The following is a 20,988-nucleotide window of genomic DNA, read 5'->3' as shown; positions in this document are numbered from 1 at the left end:
GGGTAAAAAATTAAAAAAAAACATAAAATCATGAAATAAACATTTGAAAAAGCACACAGAGAGAATAGAAAGAAGTTCGAAAGGAAGTAAAAACAAGAAAAACATCTATTGAATGAGTGTGTTGAATGTGTTATATGCTTTCCAATTCCTCCAAGTTCTAATGCTGTCCCTTACAAACTCTCCTGTATTATAAAACTGAGGTTGGTGACCTTGTACTGCCCACCCTCACTCAAAACAAAGTCAAGTGCAAGTCATGTCATCATTTCTCTGATGTCATCTTCAAAAACGAAGGACAAACACAACAACATTTCTGTATATGCATTTTTTCATTTTGTGTTTATGCTGTATGTTTATATATGCATTTGAATCTCTCATTAGAATGTAAGCTCCTTTACCAAAGGAAATAGTTCATTCATACTAATTGTACTTTCAAAATCCAGAAAAGTTTTAGGCATATAATAGGTACTTAAAATATGTGTTGATTAATTGTTTTAAAAAAAGCACATTGAGTGATTTCCACTTCCATGTAATTTTTTTCCCTATTTTTCCTTATATATGAAGTAGCTTTCACTTGGTGTTTTTCAAGTTCAAAATAACAACGAAAAAGTATTAAGCTATTAAGTTTAAATTGCACTAAGACTTTTGGAACTCCTTGTATGTTAACTCCATATGCTATGCAGTTAAATGGAGAGCTGACTGAATTAGCTCCATAGTACTTGCATTTGAGACAAGCTATGTCAATGCCTAATTGGCTGGGCCTATAATGAGTAGTAATAAGAGATCCTGCCCTACTCCATGTCAGGAAAATTACATAGTTCTTTCAATGATGCCTAAATGCTTCCTACTCTAAAAAACCCATATCTTTAATGTAACTTTTTTCCTGAAAATGCTATATAGCTTTGAGTTATATAAGACCATTATCTCAGGAAAACTAAAATGGCAAATTACAAAATACAAGGCAACACATACTTATAAACAGGGGAAAAATACAGTAGAGGGAAAACAAACATGTAGAAATCTTGCCAGATCATCTGAAACGGTTCATGAATCAGAAATTGAAATTATTTATTTTTGAATGAAGTTTGTTTATAAATAATAAGGATTAGAAACTAATGGGATGCCCAGCAGTTAGAGAATGATTGAACAAATTTTGTTATATGAATGCAATGGCATGCTATTTTGGTGTAAGAAATTATAAAGGGGATAATTTCAGAAAAACTTATGAAGTACTGTATTAATTGCTACAAAGTCAAGTGGAAATAAGCAAAATAATGTACATATGTAATAGTATTGTAAAAATGAATAATGTTGAAGACACTGATTAACATAAGTATCAATCATTACTCTAGAGTCCCAATGATGAATACTATCTATGTAATAAGAGAGTCATAGGTTCAATATTCAAGATGAGAAATAATTTTTTTTACATGGCCCATGTGAGAATTTGTTATGCTAGATTTTGTATATGCATATTTGTTATATGGGTTATGTTTTTGCTTTTACTATTTTCATTATCAGAGGGGCAGAGAAAATTATTGCTAATTGAAAAAATAAAAGTTAATTCTAAAAAAGAAAATAGGAGAACAAAAAGATGTCAAATTGCAAACAAACATTTTTGAGAATTTCTATATTATTTTCTCCTAATAAATTATGAAAGGGAAACTATGGTTTTTGATCTCTTACTATTTCACTATAATTTTGAAAGTAATCAGGGACTAAGTTTTAAAACATCTCAGGAATAAGACAATATCTCCAAAGTGAGAAAAAAATATTTTTTAATAACTTAAAAATGTTAGAAACTATTCACTCATATGCCTTCTTTCTCATTTCTATATCTTTAAAAACAATTTCACATATCTTATAGTCCTTTAAATGACTTCTAATTACTCAATGACACCAAAGAATTTTTTAACATTATTATCCATCCCATGAAAACATTTATATTATATACAAGTTTCTTATCAAATGAGATATCTGTAAAGCGTCTTTCACATAGTAGGTCCTTAATTAATATTTATTTCCTTTCTTGATATGAGTTAAGTGGAGAGAATTTCCGTAGGGGAGGTATTTCTTTGACATGTGGTCAATCTTATTAGAATGTGAGCTCCCTGAGGGTAAGGGAATGTTTTTTTTTTACTTATAGTTTAGTCAAGATTGATGTAAATAATGAATTCCATGAAGTGAAATTTAAGCTGTACACTTCCATTGAAATGAAACCAATGGTCGTATTTTACATAAATGTAAGTTCAAATAATGCGAATTTGAATGCATACGTCTCTTTGCATCCTCAATGCCTGGTAAATAATAAGTGTATCATAAATGCTTTTAGATTTTTTTGATTCATGAATCAGTGGATAGAGGTGATGGTAGAAAGCATCTTAGATAACAGACAATGAAGACATTATTTTCATTTTTATTCTTACTTCGTTAAAACCATGAAAGATTTAATAGTACATGCAATTCACAAGTGAGCAAAATAGTTGAAATATCTTAGGAACCTAAGGAAACACAAGTTGTTATTTTCTATTTGAAATTTTTAAAATAGAGTATCATTGTTACTAATACTATATGCTACTTATTTTTTTCTTGTTTATGTACCATATCAATCAATAAGTGGGCATTTAATACACATATTCTGTATGCTCAACACTACTAAGAGTTGTGGGGAAAGCACAAGATATATAAAATTAGGTCTCTTCTCTTAGGGTAGTTGAGATTTCATTAGGAATAGATTACAAATCAAAACCTTCTACACTTCTTAGGCTGTCTTGACACAGGATTGCTAGTTCTCATTTAATCTTGTAAGGCTCCCTCGGGGGTATAGGGTTGTTCTGAATGAACTATGAACACAGGAACTCTCCTTGCCTTACCACAATGGCTGGAAATAAAGTCAACATTTCATGCTACATGTTTCAAAAACTACAAAAAATCCCATTTCGCACTGAGAGGGGCTAAAAATGATTGAATCAGAGCTTACTGCACTAATAAAAGACAGGAAGCTTATATATCTTCAGCCTTAATGAACATTCCTCTATTACAAATGAATGTAATGGATCTTGTTATATATAATTCTAAAAAATAGTCATACTGGTTTGTTTGCTATCAAAACAGGCAACATTTGAATTTGAACCAATCACAGGATGTCAATAATTTTCAGAAGACGTTTTAATGAAAGACAAGCATAGAAACTCTACACTAAAGATTTAATAAGAGAAACAAATGATATACAAATTCTTACCTATATATCTTATCCTGAATCCTTTTTTATTATTGCCATGATCTGCTGACCACTGCAAGAAAACTTCATGACCATTGCTGGATATATTAAGAGCAGAGGAGTAATCCCCACTGAGTGAAATAAGCACTGGGCTTTGGATATTTGGTCCTTTGTGTAGAAAACACAAAACAAAACAAGAATTAGATAGACACAAAGTTTCTTTTGAATATCACAGAAACACTAATATGCTTACCGCTTTAAAAAAAAACCTTTTAAAACAATCTGTTCAAACTTACAATTAAGTCGAATATTTCATGGGTGTTTCACAGTCTATACAGTCCAAAGCCAATTTCTTTTCCCCATGAAACTTTACATAAGAAATAACACTGTTTTAAAAGAGAGCTTAAATGCAAAGATGGCAGGCATGCACAGATACATATAGGGAAGTGATATTCTATCTATTCATTATATTCATATTCTACTTAATCTTTCCCTAAAATTCCCTTTGATACTTTTAATGTGACATTTTAGTAATTTTTTTCTTCAGTGAAGATAACAGTGAAAGAAGTTATGAGAGTAAGTAAAGCTAACACTTACCATCATACACTTGAAGAACATCAAATTCCTTTTCTGTCTGAAAGAATTCGACAAACATGCTGATGTTGTAGCCTTTTTCCACTGAAATGCTCCATGCACACATCTGGAGATTTGGGTAGCTGTCAGGGTAACCAGGACTTAATATGACTCCCGTTGAATCTAGTCGTAATTCATTGGCAGGACAGAGCACTATGAAATAAAAAAATGTTATCAAATTACACAGATATTTTAGTTCCTATGAACTAGTGAATAAAATTTACTTTACCCATGGCTCTAGTTGACTGTAACTTCTAGGGCAACAGCAAGAGAACTTGATGTGAAAAGACCATGCACTCAATTTTATGCTAAGAGATACAATTTGAATTATGGTAGAAGGTTCAACATATAGTCATAGAAAAATGCCCCAAGTAATTTTTATCATATTTATACATAATATAGAATAGGTATAAATTTTCCCTTACAAATAAATACATAGGATATATTATATTTGTCTTCTCCCTCTTTTCACTACTACTCATACACACTTGCATATCTGATTTACCCAATTGCTCCTGGGTATTTGCTAAAAGTTGAGGTCAGTTCCTGATAGAAGTTTATGCTTGGGGAGAGGGTGATCTAAATTCAATTCTAAGGAAAGAATTGGATTTCACATCTGGAAGATATATTTTGAGATCACCTAATCCAAACCCCTCATTTGACAGATGAGAAAACAGACTGAGGGGTAAAACTACATGCCTATTGTCATACAGGCAAGGCTTGGAATAGAACACAAGCCTCCTAAATTCTAATAGAGCCCTCTTTCTATTAACTACTTTACTCTTTCTCCCTCAGAAGAGCCAAAGTATTATTAAATACAGAGATAGATTTGATTTCTATGCTGTGGAATAATATTTTGAAAATGAAAAAATTTCAGTTTTTAAATTTTGAAAGAAATATTTTATTGCCATATTTTGCTTAAGAATGCAGGTGAATTTTAATAATCTTGGCAAGGCTTTCTGTGTTTTCATCCCTTCTTTCCCTACTTCCAACATTGTATTCTACATAACGGCAAGGCTTGAGACTAATTCAAACAAGTAACTACTAGTTATTTTCAGTGGGTAAAAGAAAAAGAAAAAGAAAAAAAAATAGTAATCTCTATACTTGATGATCTCTCCTAACCAGAATACTACTCTTCCATTTCAAATAATAGTGGGATTCTGATCAGAATACTCAGATTCATTTGTCTAGTGGGATGATACTGTGACTACTGTGACTGAAAAAAGTCAATATTAAATTTTCATTGTAATCACTGATACCTCAGTAATCAGCAAAAGCTATAGATCCAGGCTTAATGTATTGTTTTGTTAATTGCCTAATCTTAAAAAGATGATGGGAAAGGAGAAAATGTTACCAATATTGATGAAGCTTAAAAGTCTGTCTTCCTTCCTTCCTTCTTTCTTTCCTTCTCTCTCTCTCTCTCTTTCTTTTCTTTCCATGAGAGCCAGTACTAGCAAACCTCTTCCTGTAGCCAGTCACACCTTGTGGTTAATGCATAATTGATAATGCTGCAATGATGTCTTCTGCCACTTTCTTTTTCTGTCTCACGTGAAATGGTCTTACTCTTTACCAAGGCTAACCACTCTACCTGCAAAAAGTTATCTCATTCTAACCCATTTCCTCCAACAGATTGCCAGCCTCCATGTCATTCTGACTCTATCACTTATTTCCAACCTCTTTCTACTGCCTCATTCTACCTTGTACTACTTACAAGCATGTCCATGTCTCCCCATGTTGAAAAACAATCTGCACTTTGTCCTTTCATTGATACTAAAAATTATTCTATATTTCTTCTGTCTTTTCTTGCCAAACTTCTCAAGAAGGCTATCATTAGTAAGTGCTTCCACCTCTCTTGTTATTTTCTTCTGACACCCTTACAAAACCAGTTTCCAACATCATTATTCCATCAAAAACCCTTTCTCCAAAGTTACAATGATCTCAATCAACTAATTCAATAGTCTTTTCTCTATATTTATTCGCATGGACCTCTTGTAGTCTTTGACACTGTTGATCGCTCTTCTTGATACTCTCTTCTCTCTAGGTTTTTGGGACTTTCTGTTGGTTCTCCTACACTGCTCCTTTGTGGTCTCTTTTGTCAGATCCTCATCCTGGTTAAACTCTCAATTGGAGATGGACCACAGAATTCAGTTCTGGTTCTTTCCTTCTTCTTCTGTACTACTTACTTAGTGTTCTCATCAGCCTTCATGGATTAAATTAACATCTTTACGCTCATTCTCAAATCTAACTTACTTGTCCAATCTCTCTGCTGATCTCTAATCTCAAACTTTATGTCCAGTGGACATCTTAAACTCAGCATTTCAAAACTGAACTCATTATTAAACCCTCTCACCCCAACTTTTATTACTTTCAAGGGTATCACCATCCTGCAGACCTTAGGCTCACAACCTAGGTGTAATTCTTGACTCTTCACTATCTCTCATGACATCCCATGCGTATACCTTTTTTTTTTTTTTAACATAACCTATCAATTGGCAACACCCATAAAATATTCTCCTTTCCCCTGATAATTCTATAACTCTTCTGTAGGCCCTCCTCTCTTCATGCTTGGTCTATTGCAATTGCCTATTGCTTGTTCTCATGACTCCAATACATTCTCCATTCAGTCACCAAAGTTATTTTACTAAAGCTCTAGCCCAACCATGCTATGTCCCTAGTTGCTGAAATCTAGTGACTCTCTATCTCCTCCAGAATAAATGCAAAATTCTCTTTTTGCCATTCAAAATTCTTTACAAATAATCCCCCACCCTTATCCACCCACTTCCTGTATTTTTAAACCTTACTCTTTGCCACTATTCTTCAATCCAGTGACACTGACCTCCTGGCTGTTCCATAATATTACATATCTTGGCTCCTATCATTTTCCCTAGTTGTCCTCTATATCTGAAATGTTGTCCCTCCTTATTTCTGCTTCTTAGTTGTCTTAAAGTGCTAACTAAAATCCTATCTTCTCCAGGAAGTTGTCTCTCATACTTCATAATTACAATTCATTCTGTCTTTTAATTATTTTTTGTCATATACATAGCTTGTCTGCATACATTTGCTTGTCTCCACAATTAGACTGTGAGCTCCTTGAAGGCAGGGACTGTCTTTCCAGGCGTTTTGTAACCCCAGGAGTTAACAAAGTGCTTGACACATAGCAGGTGCTTATTGACTGACTTTCTAGTGAAACTAGACCAAATGCCATGGCTGTCATAAGACCACAATAGAACCCTCCTGCACAACTAGGTATAGGGCAAAAAAAAAAAAAAAAGCATAAATCAGGCTCTTCTTGGTTCAAATTAATATTGCTGAAGTGTCACCAAGGACCACCAGAGTATACAATAATAAGATACGTATTTCAGACTCAAACAAAGCCATATGCAAAATAACTCAATCTTAGGGAACTTTAGGGTTGCCTTTGAAGAAAGACAAGATCCTTTGACCTTCTCAATAAAAACCTCATAATAAAAGTATTATTTTTCCTCATTTTGCAGAGGAAATTGACACTGAAAATTATGAAGTAACAGTCATAATATGAAGTGAATAAATCTGAGATTAAGGACTCAGCCTAGGTCTTATTTTATCGTCACCACTATTCTTAATAATTTTGTTACTATAAAGTATAATCTTATAGATAATTAAAAATAAATTTCTATAAAAGATGTGGAATGTATTTCTATGCTTTGATAAGGGTTATGGCTGAGTTTTTGAAAACTGACAACAGTTTTAAACAGGGACAATTACCTAACTCAGAAGAATTTAGGGTTAGTAATCTATGGCGTTTACTTTTACTTTTCTTCTTAATCACTATTTGTAATTTTAATGATAATCTCAATGAGGGACGTGATTATATTTCTTATATAAGAAACACATAGTGTTTCAACACATAGTGGGCACTCAAATGTTTGTGAGATTTAATTGGATCTAAATGACACCTGGAGTTAGCACTCCCTGAAAACAACACCACAACTTCACCTAGCTTCTTTGAAAAATGGAGTGGGTCTATATTTTCCTAAATGAATCATACTTCTTCTGAAAAAATAAACTTCATCTTATCTAGAACATGATCCCTATTTGTAGAGGACGAAGCTAAACATTTTTAAAGTTTTGTTTTTTTTAATGTAAGCAGTAACTTGGTGTTTTAATTTAGAAATTCATCAGGTAATTTGGGAATAGTAAAAGTGATTATGAAATAATGAAGTGTGTCTGCATAAGATGCCACCTATTTTACAGAAAATGCTGTCTTTTGCAGATAAATAGATGCTGAAGATGAGGGACATGAAAGTATCAGTGAAATAAGGAAAGAAATTTCTATTTTGGGGCTCCTTTGTAAGTTGTTCATTGTTCAACCTAAAATCTTTGCATCTTTGGAACAGGTTTGAGAGATTTATTTTTAAGTTTGAGCATAAGTTGTCAAATCAATTCATGAATGATAGAAAGGTAAAAATATATATTTCCCCCACATTTAAAAAGAAAACTCTGTTGGTTTTCTAGACACTTCATAAGAAATGTGAATTTATAAATTTGAAAATTTGTCAGACTTAAAATAAAATTGAAAATGAGACTTCAAACTTTACAAAAATGATTGAGAGTCTGAAATAAAAGAAGTTTCCTTAGCAACATTAGTTTCAGCACATTTCAAGAGGAAGGAAAATTTTAAGTTTTATGAAATTATTCAATTAACCATTTTGAATGCTATCCTCAGTAAGAAAGAAAAAAGAATTACTATACACGTATAGAATTACCTATGTAACATGATGAAAGAAAAATTCAATTTTACAAGTGTCATTGGAATATCTTCTATACAAGGCAATGGAGATAAAAGGCAAAGATGAAAACAATTCCTGTCCTCAATGAATTTCAGTCCTACCGGGAGAGAAAGTGGAGTTATATATCAGGAAACACCTTTAGAGGAGGTGGTCCTTGAGCTGAGTTTGGAAAGAAATTAGGTAAAAAATCCTGATTAAAGACCTCAGATACTACAAATACTTGGTATAGAAATGTTATATAACTTAAGAGTAGGTTGGAAGGCCCCAAGGTAAGCAATCACGCGTCACCTCAATGCCATGAGTAACTACTGAACAGCTAGGTGACTCAATGGAAAGAGGTCTGGACCTGGACCCAGGAAGGCCTCAGTTCAAATTCTAACTTGGATACTTACTGGTTGTATGAGCTGGGCAAAATACTTAACCTCTTTGTCTAAGTTTCCTCCACTATAAGATAAGTACTATAATACCATCTGTATCCCAGGGTTGTGAGGATGAAATGAGATAATATTTGTAAAGCACATTAGAGGCTCACTAAATGTTTACCCCTCCCCTCCACTCCATCAGAGTAACTGAAGATTTTGTTTGACCTAGACAGTCAACAAACATTTATTAAGCATTTGCTATGTGCCAGGCAATTCAAGATGCATGAGATTACAAGAAAAGGCAAAGAACAATCCCTGTTCTCAAGGACCTCACAGTCTAATGGAAGAGACAAGATGCAAACAACTATTTACAACAAAATATATTCAGAATAAAGTGGGGATGGTCTCAGAAGGAAGGCATTAAGATAGAGGATTTTAGGACTTGAAGGAAGCCAGAGAAGGTAAAGGGAAGAGATGGAATGGGAAAGAGTATAGGGGACAACAGGTTGGAAACATGATATAAAACAGAGAGCTCCCCTGCTAATCAATGTTCAAGTGTATATCCTAGGTCCCCTCCACCAGGTTCTTACTACTCTCAGACCTGTGATTATTGTAAAAAAATTGCCTATCTGTGCTTCCAAGATGTTCCCCTCAGAGTGTGTTTTATTTTCTCTCCTGCCACAACTAGTCTCAGAATCTAAGTCCTAATGCTTTATATCAGGAAACCTTGTCTTAGGCTCTGACTAGGTAGTAACTTTTCTGTAGTCAAAAGACTTGTGAATATAAGACATGTCAAGTCTTCACAATACTTCTTAACACTCAACTCTTAGGGAAATTTGAATGCCAGAACTGAGGGGACACCACTCATGGGATCCCTTGCCTTTCTAACCTACCTCAAAGCTGGGACTAGGGCAATTGCCCTCCAAATCTAGTAATCCTCAGGTTTCCTCCTCTGGGACAACCATAAGCAGAAAAGGGAAGGACACCTATATGCCTGGTAAAAGTCAAAGATGAGGGCTTGAGGAGAATATATATTAAAAATATAGTGGGAATAGCTTGTGCAAAACACAAAGATGGTAGATAGAATGCCATTTCTGAGGAGCAATAAGAAAATTTGAATGAAACATAGAATATACGAGGTAGGGTAATATGTACTAAGCCTGAAAAGACACAAATCAGATTGTTAGAGGTTTAAATGCAAAATAGAGGAATTTGCAGCGTATCCTAAAGGTAAGATAGAAGTAATCTAGCTGTCTGAAGTAACTGAAATTGGTAGAGTGTAAAGATGAGTAAGGGGCAGCTAGGTGGCACAGTGGAAAGAGGGCAGGGCCTAGAGTCAGGAAGAGTCATTTTCCTGAGTTCACATCCAGTCTCAGACACTTACTAGCTGTGTGACCCTGGGCAAGTCACTTAACCCTGTTTGCCTCAGTTTCCTCACATGTAAAATGAGCTTGAGAAGGAAGTGGCAAACCACCCCAATATCTGTTGCCAAGAAAACCCCAAATGGGGTTGTGAAGAGTCAGATACAACTGAAAAATGACTAAACAATAAAAAGATGAGTAAGTGTAATTAGCCTGGAAAAAGTAGGCTATCATCAAATTTTTGCAAATTTTAAATGCCCAACATTTATTAGAGAAATATGCATTTTTATGGCATTAGGAAGACACTGGACATTGTTGAGCAGCAGAGCAGTATAATTTGATCAGCACTTTAGTAATATTAACTTGGAAGCTCTATAGCACAGTGGTACCAAACTCAAGTAGAGATAGGGCCTCTAACCTGTACATAAGGATCCCTGCAGGAGCATACTCAGTTAATTAACCAAATATTAACCTTTTCTAAGTTTTGTTAAATTTTAATTTATTTTGTTAAATATTTCTCAATTTAATCTGGTTTAGGATATGCTTATATCATGTGGCCCTTGAGCTCAATGTTTCATAGCTCTGATGTAGAGAGGGAAGAGACTTGATGCAGGCTGACCAAATAGGAGGCTATTGCAATGGGAGAGAGGTGATGAAGGACTGCATACCTACGTGAATTGTTTCAAAATATGTTAAATACTCAATGAGACTTGGGCAACTGATTGGACATGGAGACTGGGAGAGAGTGAAGAATTGAGAACGACTCTAAGATTAAGCAGTCTTTGTATAGAACTCGAAATTAATGTATTGTCAGTTTTATTTCTAAACATCATTAATTTATCATACATTTAAAATGTATTTGTAAGCTATACAATTTTAATAATTTTTTTTTGGATAAAACACAAGCTATGAAAACAATTTGTCAAGATTATTACAGAAATTGAGGCGGGACAGACTTTTTTTATGGGAGGAGGTTAAATTGGAACTCATTGCTACATAAACCTCAGAAATCATTTCCTTAAGACATTTTTAGTTAAAAAACTGTATACAGGAAACTAGGATTTTATATATAAGAAACCTAGTGGTAGATATCAGAATCTATATCCAACTTTAAAATTCTCTCTATGGAAAATACAAGGAAGAAATCATAACTTGCTGGCAGACCCCAAATTGCCTTCTATTTGCCACTGTAAAATGGAGAAACATCTATCCTCTCTGATAATTCTGATAAATAATTTCACATTATCTCCATATAATGAGTATATTCTCAACATAGCAAGAAAGAGACTTTGTTTAAAATAGCGGTGTTACAAGTAAATGGCAATAAAAACAAGGATCTCATGTCATCCAATATTACAACTGGAGTACTCTCAAAGGAGGTGGTAGTCCCAGGCCTAGTGAGGTTATCACTGACGCTAGGGGAGAGTTAGTATAGTCAGTATTTTTTAATGTTCCCCCCTCTTTTCTTCTTCAAAACAATAAATAAACAAACAAACAAAAAATTTTATGCCTTTATGAAGAATCAAGAAACAATAAAACAAAATGAAAGGAATGCAAAAAATAGAAGATAGTGTGTAATATCTCACTGGAAAAATAAGTGACTTGGAAAACAGATCTAGGAGAGACAATTTTAAAATGATTGGACTACATAAAACTATGATTAAAAAAAAAGCCTGGACATCATCTTTCAAGAAATTATCAAGGAAAACTGTCTTGATATTCTAGAACTAGAGGGTAAAATAGAAATTGAAATAATTCACCAATCACCTCCCCAAAGAAGTCACAAAATGGAAACTCCCAAGAATATTATAGACAAATTACAGAGCTTCAAGATAAAGGCAAAATATTGAAAGCATTCAGAAAGAAACAATTCAAGTATCATGGAACCACAGTCAGGATAGCACAAGATTTAGCAACTTTGACATTGAAGGTTTGCAATATGATTTTCTGGAGGACAAAGGAGCTAGGATTACAACCAAGAATCACTCACCCAGCAAAACTGAATATCAGGGGGAAAAAACAGACATCCAATGAGATAGTGGATTTTTCAAGCATTCTTGAGGAAAAGGTCAGAGATGAATAGAAAATTTGACTTTCAAATACAAGACTCACGAGAAGAATAAAAAGGTAAACAGGGAATGGAAATCATAAAGGACTTCATAAGGTTAGACTATTTCTATTCCTACATGGGAAGATGATGCTTGTAACTCCTAAGGATTTTCTCATTATTAAGGTAGTTCGAAGGAGTACATATAGACAGACAGCACAGATGTGAATTGAATATGAAGGGATAATATCTAAAAAAATAAAATTAAGAGGTGAGAGAGAGGAATGTACTGGGAGAAAGGGAAAGGGAGACATAGAATGAGGTAAGTTATCTTACATAAAAGAGGCAAGAACAAGTTTTTACAGTGGAAGGGAAGAAGGGGGAAGTTATGGGGAGTGAATGAACCTCACTCTCATCAGAATTGTCTCCAAGAGGGAGTAGCATATCCACTCAATCAGTTATAGAAATCTGTCTTATCCTGTAGGAAAGTAGGAGGGGAAGGGGATAAGAGAAAGGATAGTGATAGAAGGGAGGGCAGATTGGGGAAGGAGTTAGTCAGAAGCAAAGCACTTTTGAGGAGCAACAGGGTGAAAGGAGAGAGGGACCAAAACAAACATGAGGGAGGAGAAATCAGATGGAGAAAAATACATTAACAATAATAACTGAGAAAAAATTCTGAAGCAAACTCCTCTGATAAAGGTCTCATTTCTCAAACATACAGAGAACTGAGTCAGATTTATAAACATAAGAGCCATTCCCCAATTGATAAATAATCAAAAATGAAACAATCAAAGTCACATGAAAAAATGCTCTAAACCTCTGTTGATTAGAGAAATGAAAATTAAGACAATTCTGAAGTACTCTTACCTATTAGATTGACTGATAGGACAGAAAAGGAAAATGACAAATGTCTGAGGGGATGTGGGGAAAAAGAAACATTAATGTACTGTTGGTGAAGTTTTGAACCTATTCAACCACTCTGTAGAGCCATTTAGAACTATGCCCAAAGGACTATAAAATCATACATACCCTTTTACCTAGCAATGCAACTAGTAGGACCACATAGCAAAAGAGATTTGAAAAAAAAGGGACATATAGGTACAAAAATATTTATAGCACCTCTTTTCTGAGGGCAAAGAATTGGAAATTGAGGGGATGCTGATCAGTTGGAAAATGGTTGAACAAATTGTGGTATTTGATTGTGATGGAGTATTATTGTGATGATAAATAGGATGCTCTCAGAAAAACCTGGAATGATTTACATGAGCTGAGGCAAAGTGAAATGAACTGTGTACAAAAACATACTGTGCACACAGCAACACTGTAAGATTATCAGCTATAAATGACTTAGCAATTCTTAACCATACAGTGATCCAAGTCAACTCTGAAGGACTTCTAATGAAAAATGCTATTTATCCCCACATAAAAAGAAATTATTGTATCTGAATCGAGATTGAAACATACTTTTTTTTAAAACTTTCTCTTCCTTGAGGGTATTTTCTTATCTATATTTTCTTTCATGACATGACTAATATGGAAATATGTCTCACATGACTACACGCACACACACACATAAGCTATATTGATTTGCTTGCCTTCTCAATGAGGGGTGTTGGGGAGGAAGGGAGAGAATTTGAAACTATCAAGTTTTCAAAGCAAAGTTAAAAATCATTTTTATGTGTAACTGGGGAAAAATAAAATATTAAATAAAATTTTAAAAAGTAAATATGGGAAATACATTTCTTTCAGGAAACAGGAGAATTGAATGCTGGACCTCTTGCTGTAATAAGAATTTGAGACATAGAGATAACATGTAATGGGATGAATAAAGTATACCAACTCTACATCTCTCAAAATTACTGCCTTTTTAACCATTAGTATATTTAGTCCTTATGTAATAAACAAAATAGCACAGAAATTAAACTGCACCATCATGATAATACCTTGACAAACAGGAGGTGCTCCATCCATTTGAAGCCTTTCTCCCAATCTGCACGTGAGAATTTCATTTCCAACCAAAGTAAATCCTGGTAGACACTGGTACCTTATAATGTCACCTATTGGGTCAAAAGATTTCAGTTAAACAAGATGAGAAAAATGAATATTTTGCTGTGAATATTCTAGATTAACATACTTTACAATTAACAATATATGTTATAATAAAATCAATAATATTGATGGAAGTTGAAATTAAAATTTTGTAAATAAATAAATTAGCACATGTACAAAAACATAAGAATATTTATTACTTCTCCGTTGTAATAATTGGCATTAGTTTGGGTTATATTCTTTACCAAATCAGTCAAATACAATCCATACCTAATATGAAAGAACATGTTAAAATTATACTTTTTCTACATTTTTGAAGACATAAAAGTCAACAGATTATGTTTTACCTTGGTTTTTATGTGAGATTTTATAAGCAATTTTAGGACAACCCCTACATGCAAACAATTGTCGTGGGAATGAAAGGAAAGAATTCTTCTCACACGCTTCCTGAATTCCAAATGTTCTTTATCAACAGAATTATATATGGATGGATGTACAGGAGAATAATATAACCATGGAAACACCTGTCTAATGTCACCAGAAAATAACCTTAAAGGAACACAGCTAAGCTCTTGAGAGAAGCCAACAATAAGCAGAGTCATTTGTCAACAAAATAGTCCCAGCTACACAGCTGTTTCAGATGCTACTATCCTTTTCTAGGCTACTTTACCCTTCTTCCACCCACACCAACTTTAAAATGCAAACTCAATCTTGCCAAACCAGCAGGAGATAGTGAGAAATAGTTATGCTGCTATGCATTTTTTTTTAATTGTTTACATTTGACACTGAATAAATGGCGGAACTTTCTCAAAGTGTTTTCTTTTCAAAAATTCATTTAATAAACTTTACCTATTTCAAATTCATCATCTTCTGTCAAAATTTCAGCATTTGGTATAGGTGGTGGAGGCTGGCATACTCGAAGCTGGTAGGCTAAAAAAAAAAGAAAATGTTTTTATTCATAATTTCTATACATGTGAATAATTGGAAGATAGCTTACATAGATAGAGGGGTTTTCCTCATCTGGGAATTACCTTTAGCAATGAAATCATAAGTCCTAGTTCTAGCACTATATATATGCAAACACACAAATAAATAGTATGTCTTTGATATTACTGTTTAATGCATAGCACAGCCCTTAGGATTTTATTAGGTATATCTATTTCACTTATATACCCTATCTTTTTTATTATACTATTTTATAATGTTTTGCAGCTCACATGTGTAAGCCATATGTTCCTAATAACTATACTACCATACTGTAAACTCTCTAAGAACAGGAATTATATTTTACATATAGATAGAAAAGTAGATAGGTAGGTAGATAGGTATGTAGATAGATAGATAGATAGATAGATAGATAGATAGATAGATAGATAGATAGATAGATAGATAGAAATTCCCAATGGTACCTACCATAGTGAGTGACATGAAATATTAATACTTGTAGAGTGTTTCTCAGAAGACTAAAGTTAACTGAATGGCTTATGATCAAAATCATAATTTTTGATTTTAAGTGTTAGTGTTCTCTCTTCATCTAATATGCTTCTAGGTTCTTGATATATTTTGCTGCTCCCATTCTGGCCATCATATCCAAATCCTTTCATCTCCTTTGCCCTCAAAACCTGGGTCTCTGTCTTTGGCAGAATCTGTTGAACTCTGATGGATGATCTTTCACTTTATCTAGCCTGAATCAGACCCCCACTACATACAGGCCAACTATGTGTCATAATCCCTGATACCTTTTTCTAGCTCCCCTTTATAGATTATCTTCCTAATTAGAATGTAAGATCCTTGTGGATGAGACTTTCTTGATTACTTGTTATTTGTATCTCCATCACTTAGTATAATTCCTGACTACATATACTTAATAAATATTTTATCTATCTAAACACATTGCGTATTACAAATCATTACATACCTTTAGCCCAACCTATATAAATATCTTTTCTATTCTTTACTTCAAACCTTATTGTTACTGAACCCATTTGTCCTACCTAGAATGCAATTTATAAATCTAGTGTTTTCAGCATATGCTCTAAGCTCATTTAATACAGCAAATCTTGCAAACTAGCCATACCTAGCTTTAGTCTACATCATTACAGCAATGACGATCATGGGTATTATAGAAACGTAGAAGGGAGTTCTATGATCTTTGTGAAATTAAATGTAAGGGTGAAAAATAGGACTGAGGCTCATTTTGGATTTTAATCTGTTTCTTGAATCACCATGGCCAAAAATAATTCAGGGAATTAAAAAAGAGAGGATGTTATACATGTTATACAAGGGACTATTTCATTTTTGTTCTTTGTATGCCTGCCACAGAGTACATTCTTAATAAATGCTGGTTGATTGATGAGCTTATCTCTGCTTAGCCAGATTTTTCCTCAAGATAGTAGATAAAATCTATTGGACCAGTACGTGAGGTTACTGCCATCTCAAAGCTATTATTGCTATGATAGAGAATTCTATAGAAGCTTTGTGGAGATTGGAAGAAAAGTGGTACAATTTGATTATCTAAATTTTTTATAGTAGTTCTTAGAAATAAATTAGATTGATTATACAGGATGTTCAAAAAGTCTTAGTGCAGATTTAATATTTAATAGCCTAAACTTGTACTCAGACATTTGAGCACCATATATTTATCACGTTTCACAGTTACAATTTAATATGATAGCTGAAAGATAAACATAGGAAAGATCAGATGATTACAAGTATGTATTTGTTTTATAGTAATATAGATTTCTGAAGAATCAGCACCCTTACATGTTAACAAGTGGAGAAGATAATGTATTTTTAATAACTAATTTATAAATAATGCCTAATCTGCACATTGTTTCTCCCTTTTGTTCTGATTGAGCTGCAACTTCATTTGGTCAGGCAAGTGCAGATATCTGGTATTAATATACAAAAAGTTTTTCTTATTACTTGAAATAGTTCCAAGATTTAGATCTGTTTCACTTTTATTGTTTTTAGCTGTTGTTACCTTTATTTTCCTGATCCTTTACAATATGTGACAAACATGGTTTTCGAACAAGGCTGCTCCACTTCCTTATTTAATTGCAATTGTGAAATGATGACTCAAAAAGATGAAAAATTGCTACTTTTCTCCCTTATCTTAATAAATACACCCTCAAAATCCATTCTTTTGACTAACAATGGTAATCTTTACAAGAGGATAAAGTTTACATATTTGTAAAAAAATGAAAAGTATTAAATCAGTAACTTTCATTTGACAATTTTATTCATACTGAAGTGAGCTTATCAGAGAGAAGGCAAGTTCTTAAATTTTGAGGAAGCCCCAGAGCGTTGGTAATGGCTCTGATAACAGTATAGCCATTCACTAATTCTTGAAAGTGTTACCACTTAAATTGCCTAAAGTACTTAGGAATCTTAAAAGAAAAATAAACACGGCTTAAATAAATGTGATCAGCACTAGAGTGAACAATGAATTTTAGAAAGCAGTAGATTCATTTCTGGTAAATGGTAAGGTAAAATGAACTTGGTAAGAGTAACAAGGATTTAAAAAACTCATACCATGATAAACTATCAATATTCAATAATGACTTAAGAATTAGCTTTATTCTTTGACCTGTAGGCCCATAGAATCCTCCTGGAGTTTAACTGGAATTGTTATGGAAAGAACATTTATTTCCCATCCGATGAATCTAAATAAAGCTATCCTGCTCTTTTCTTCTATGGGTTACGGTTAATGACTTCCCTGGGTAGAGGACAAATTTACATATTTATTAATATTCCTGATTCTTGTAACAATACCACGAAATAGGCAAGGCAGGTGTGATTAGGCTTATTTTACAAATGATGACACTCTGGTAGAGAGGTTAAATGACTTATTCAGGAAAGTGAGTTGACAAAATCAACACTAGAACATAGGTCTTACTCCAACACCAACTTTCTTTCCATTCTCCATGTGCTTTTACAGAGAGACAGACATATGTCTCTGTATACAATCCAACCATTTTGAATGCAGAGGTTGCATTCTAGCTTCTATTTCCCATACATCATTATTGTTGATCATCTTGCTAAAAATGAGTGACCTTTAATTAAGCATTATGGTTTTATACTATACTAAATATTATGGGAAGTTATTACCTTATAGAATCATATGGGGATAAAGTTGTCACTTTTTGTATAACTTTTTAGTTAAACAGATTAGTGCACAATTACTGTTTTCATTTAGTCTGGGGGACTCTGTGCATAACAGAAAGAAGACATGGTAACCTGCTTTACAGTATTACATTTAAGACCACAGGAGAGCCACAAATTATGTACACAGAAAAGAGGTTAGGTATCCTAGGTACCTGCCCCACAATATTCATGTGTTCCTTTTAGCACTCCCCTCTCTTTCTGACTGCACGTAATTTTCATTTTGCAAAGCTTTTTATGTATGGTGTTTTTAGTCATAGAAAGTTTTATGAAGGTGATATTTCATACAAGACAGATGGATTGTCTGGATATTTCTCATGAAAGGAGTCATTGAAAAAACTGAAAATATGAGGGGTTTTTGTATAAACTATCGTTAAAAGTCTAAATAATGCAAATGTGTGTGATTGATATGACCTTAAGAAAATGTTAGAAAAGTTTATCACCCCAGGTAGATAAAAATAAAGAGTTTCAAAACTAAGAAACAACATTCTAGTAAAAAATGACAGAAATAGTAAAACCAAATCAAATATTTTAAAGGAAACCAGATGAGTAATATTTTGATCTGGGACTATGTGTAGAACTAAAAACTATCCAACAGATGAAAACTGAAAAATTACTCTTGTTGTCTTATTAACATAGCCACATAATCAGTTAGCTTTCTAAAGCATTTTGCCAAATGATAATGAATAGAGAAATATTGGAAACAGAAAAGAGGTTATTGATATGTACAAATGAGGACATGAAGGACATAGAATTCACTAGATGAATAAGAAAGCAAGGGAAGAGAAAGGAAACCATGAAGTTCTAAGATGATTATTATTTAAACAGTAGTACCAATGACAGAAAAGGGGAATTCAGACAGAAGAAAATATAAAATACAAGACTGCATAGTTCTGTTTACTTCCCATATTCTATTTTATATTACAGATATTTGTGTCTGTCTTATTTTTCTCCCAAATTATAAGCTCCTTAAGGAAAGAGGGAATGTAATTCATCCCGTTATCAAATTTTTAATTGAATTGTGTCCAAAGTAATTAGAAGAATCTTAATAGGGGTAGTGAGTGCTTAATACATATTTGATTGGTTTGTTAATAAATATCAAGTTCTACGGCACAGTGGAAAGATCACTGCTTCTGAAATCAAAAGACTTCAAATTTCTGACAATTGCTAGTTTTGTGAACCTACACAAGTTAATTAAACTTTATTCTACTGTAAAATGAGGGGGTTGAACCATACAACTTCTCAGTTCCCTTCTAGCTCTAGAACTCTGATCCTCGATGGGAGAGCCATGGCTAGACAGTAGTTTACCTGAAAATTTATAGAGGTTTTAATGGGTGATAAGTTCAATATGTCATTTTCTCAATACAGAAATGAAAAATAACAACCCCAATTTATTCTTAGCCAGATTAGAGAAATAGTATAAAAAACTGAGGAAGTAATATTTCCTCTCTACAGTGCCAAATTAGACTACTTCTGAAGTACTGTGCTCATTTCTGGGTACCATATTCTAGGGTATTCATGATGATATAGTCATGTGTATATTTTCTTGCTGAGATAAACAGCCTAGAAATTACAATATGGAACCATTATAGGTGCTTGGGAAAAGGAGCAATAGGAAAAAAACTAAATTAATTTGCCAGTGAAATCCAATGAAGCAATGGGGTTTCAGATTTCCCAAATTCAAGACTAGTTGTAGGCCTGAGAGGTGGATTCCAGGTATAAGGATTCTTATGATGCTCATCACAAAATGTCATGGTACTAAACTAAAATATTAAATGCATATTTGGCAGCAGGAAGGCTAACATAAGAATAATAGCTCATATTTATATAGAGTTCTAAGGTTTACATAGCGCTTTATGTTTTAAAGACATTATCTTACTTGTTCTACACAACAACTATGTGTTGTAGAGGCCACTATTATCCCCATTTTAGAGATAAAGAAACTGAGGTTCAAGGAGGTGTAAATAATCCTGGGTCACACAGTTAGTAATTAGTGAGAAATTTCAACATAGGTCTTTCTGATTGTCCAGGATTGTAGCCACTATATAATTATACCTTCCATAATGGGGCTTGAACAATATAAATGATAGATCATGCGGTCATTTTAAATTTTCTTGAAAATTTGAGAAATCATGTCAGCCTGTGGGTTCTATCTTTTCACTATTCATAATAGTGGGCAGCTGGAAGCAGTGCATAGAGCACTGGTCCTGGTGTCAGGAGAACCTGAGTTAAAATCCAGTCACAGATATTTACTAGCCGTGTAAACCTGGGCAAAGTCACTTAACCTGCTTGCCTCAACTCAATAATTCCACCTTAATAAAATGAGCTAGAAAATGAGATGGCAAATCACTCCAATATCATTGCCAAGAAAACCTCAAACAGGGCC

At 33.5% G+C, this 20,988-nt stretch overlaps 1 protein-coding gene across 3 annotated transcripts in view; it reads right to left on the bottom strand.

Annotated features, from left to right (window-relative positions):
* The window catches only part of CSMD3 (CUB and Sushi multiple domains 3), a 1,632,969-nt gene that overhangs the window by 122,505 nt on the left and 1,489,476 nt on the right, over positions 1 to 20,988 (bottom strand). For all 3 annotated transcript variants that reach the window (XM_072603249.1, XM_072603250.1, XM_072603251.1), the window contains 4 exons: positions 15,288 to 15,368; positions 14,333 to 14,446; positions 3,815 to 4,003; positions 3,239 to 3,385 (listed from right to left, as the gene is read on the bottom strand). In XM_072603249.1, coding sequence (XP_072459350.1) covers positions 3,239 to 3,385; positions 3,815 to 4,003; positions 14,333 to 14,446; positions 15,288 to 15,368 — 531 coding nt within the window. The remainder of the gene's footprint in view (positions 1 to 3,238; positions 3,386 to 3,814; positions 4,004 to 14,332; positions 14,447 to 15,287; positions 15,369 to 20,988) is intronic.

Source organism: Notamacropus eugenii, chromosome 4, assembly GCF_028372415.1.
Source record: "Notamacropus eugenii isolate mMacEug1 chromosome 4, mMacEug1.pri_v2, whole genome shotgun sequence".
In the NCBI taxonomy this organism is placed as follows: domain Eukaryota; kingdom Metazoa; phylum Chordata; class Mammalia; order Diprotodontia; family Macropodidae; genus Notamacropus; species Notamacropus eugenii.
Note: the sequence above shows the minus strand (reverse complement) of the source record. Positions and strands in the feature narration are given on the sequence as shown.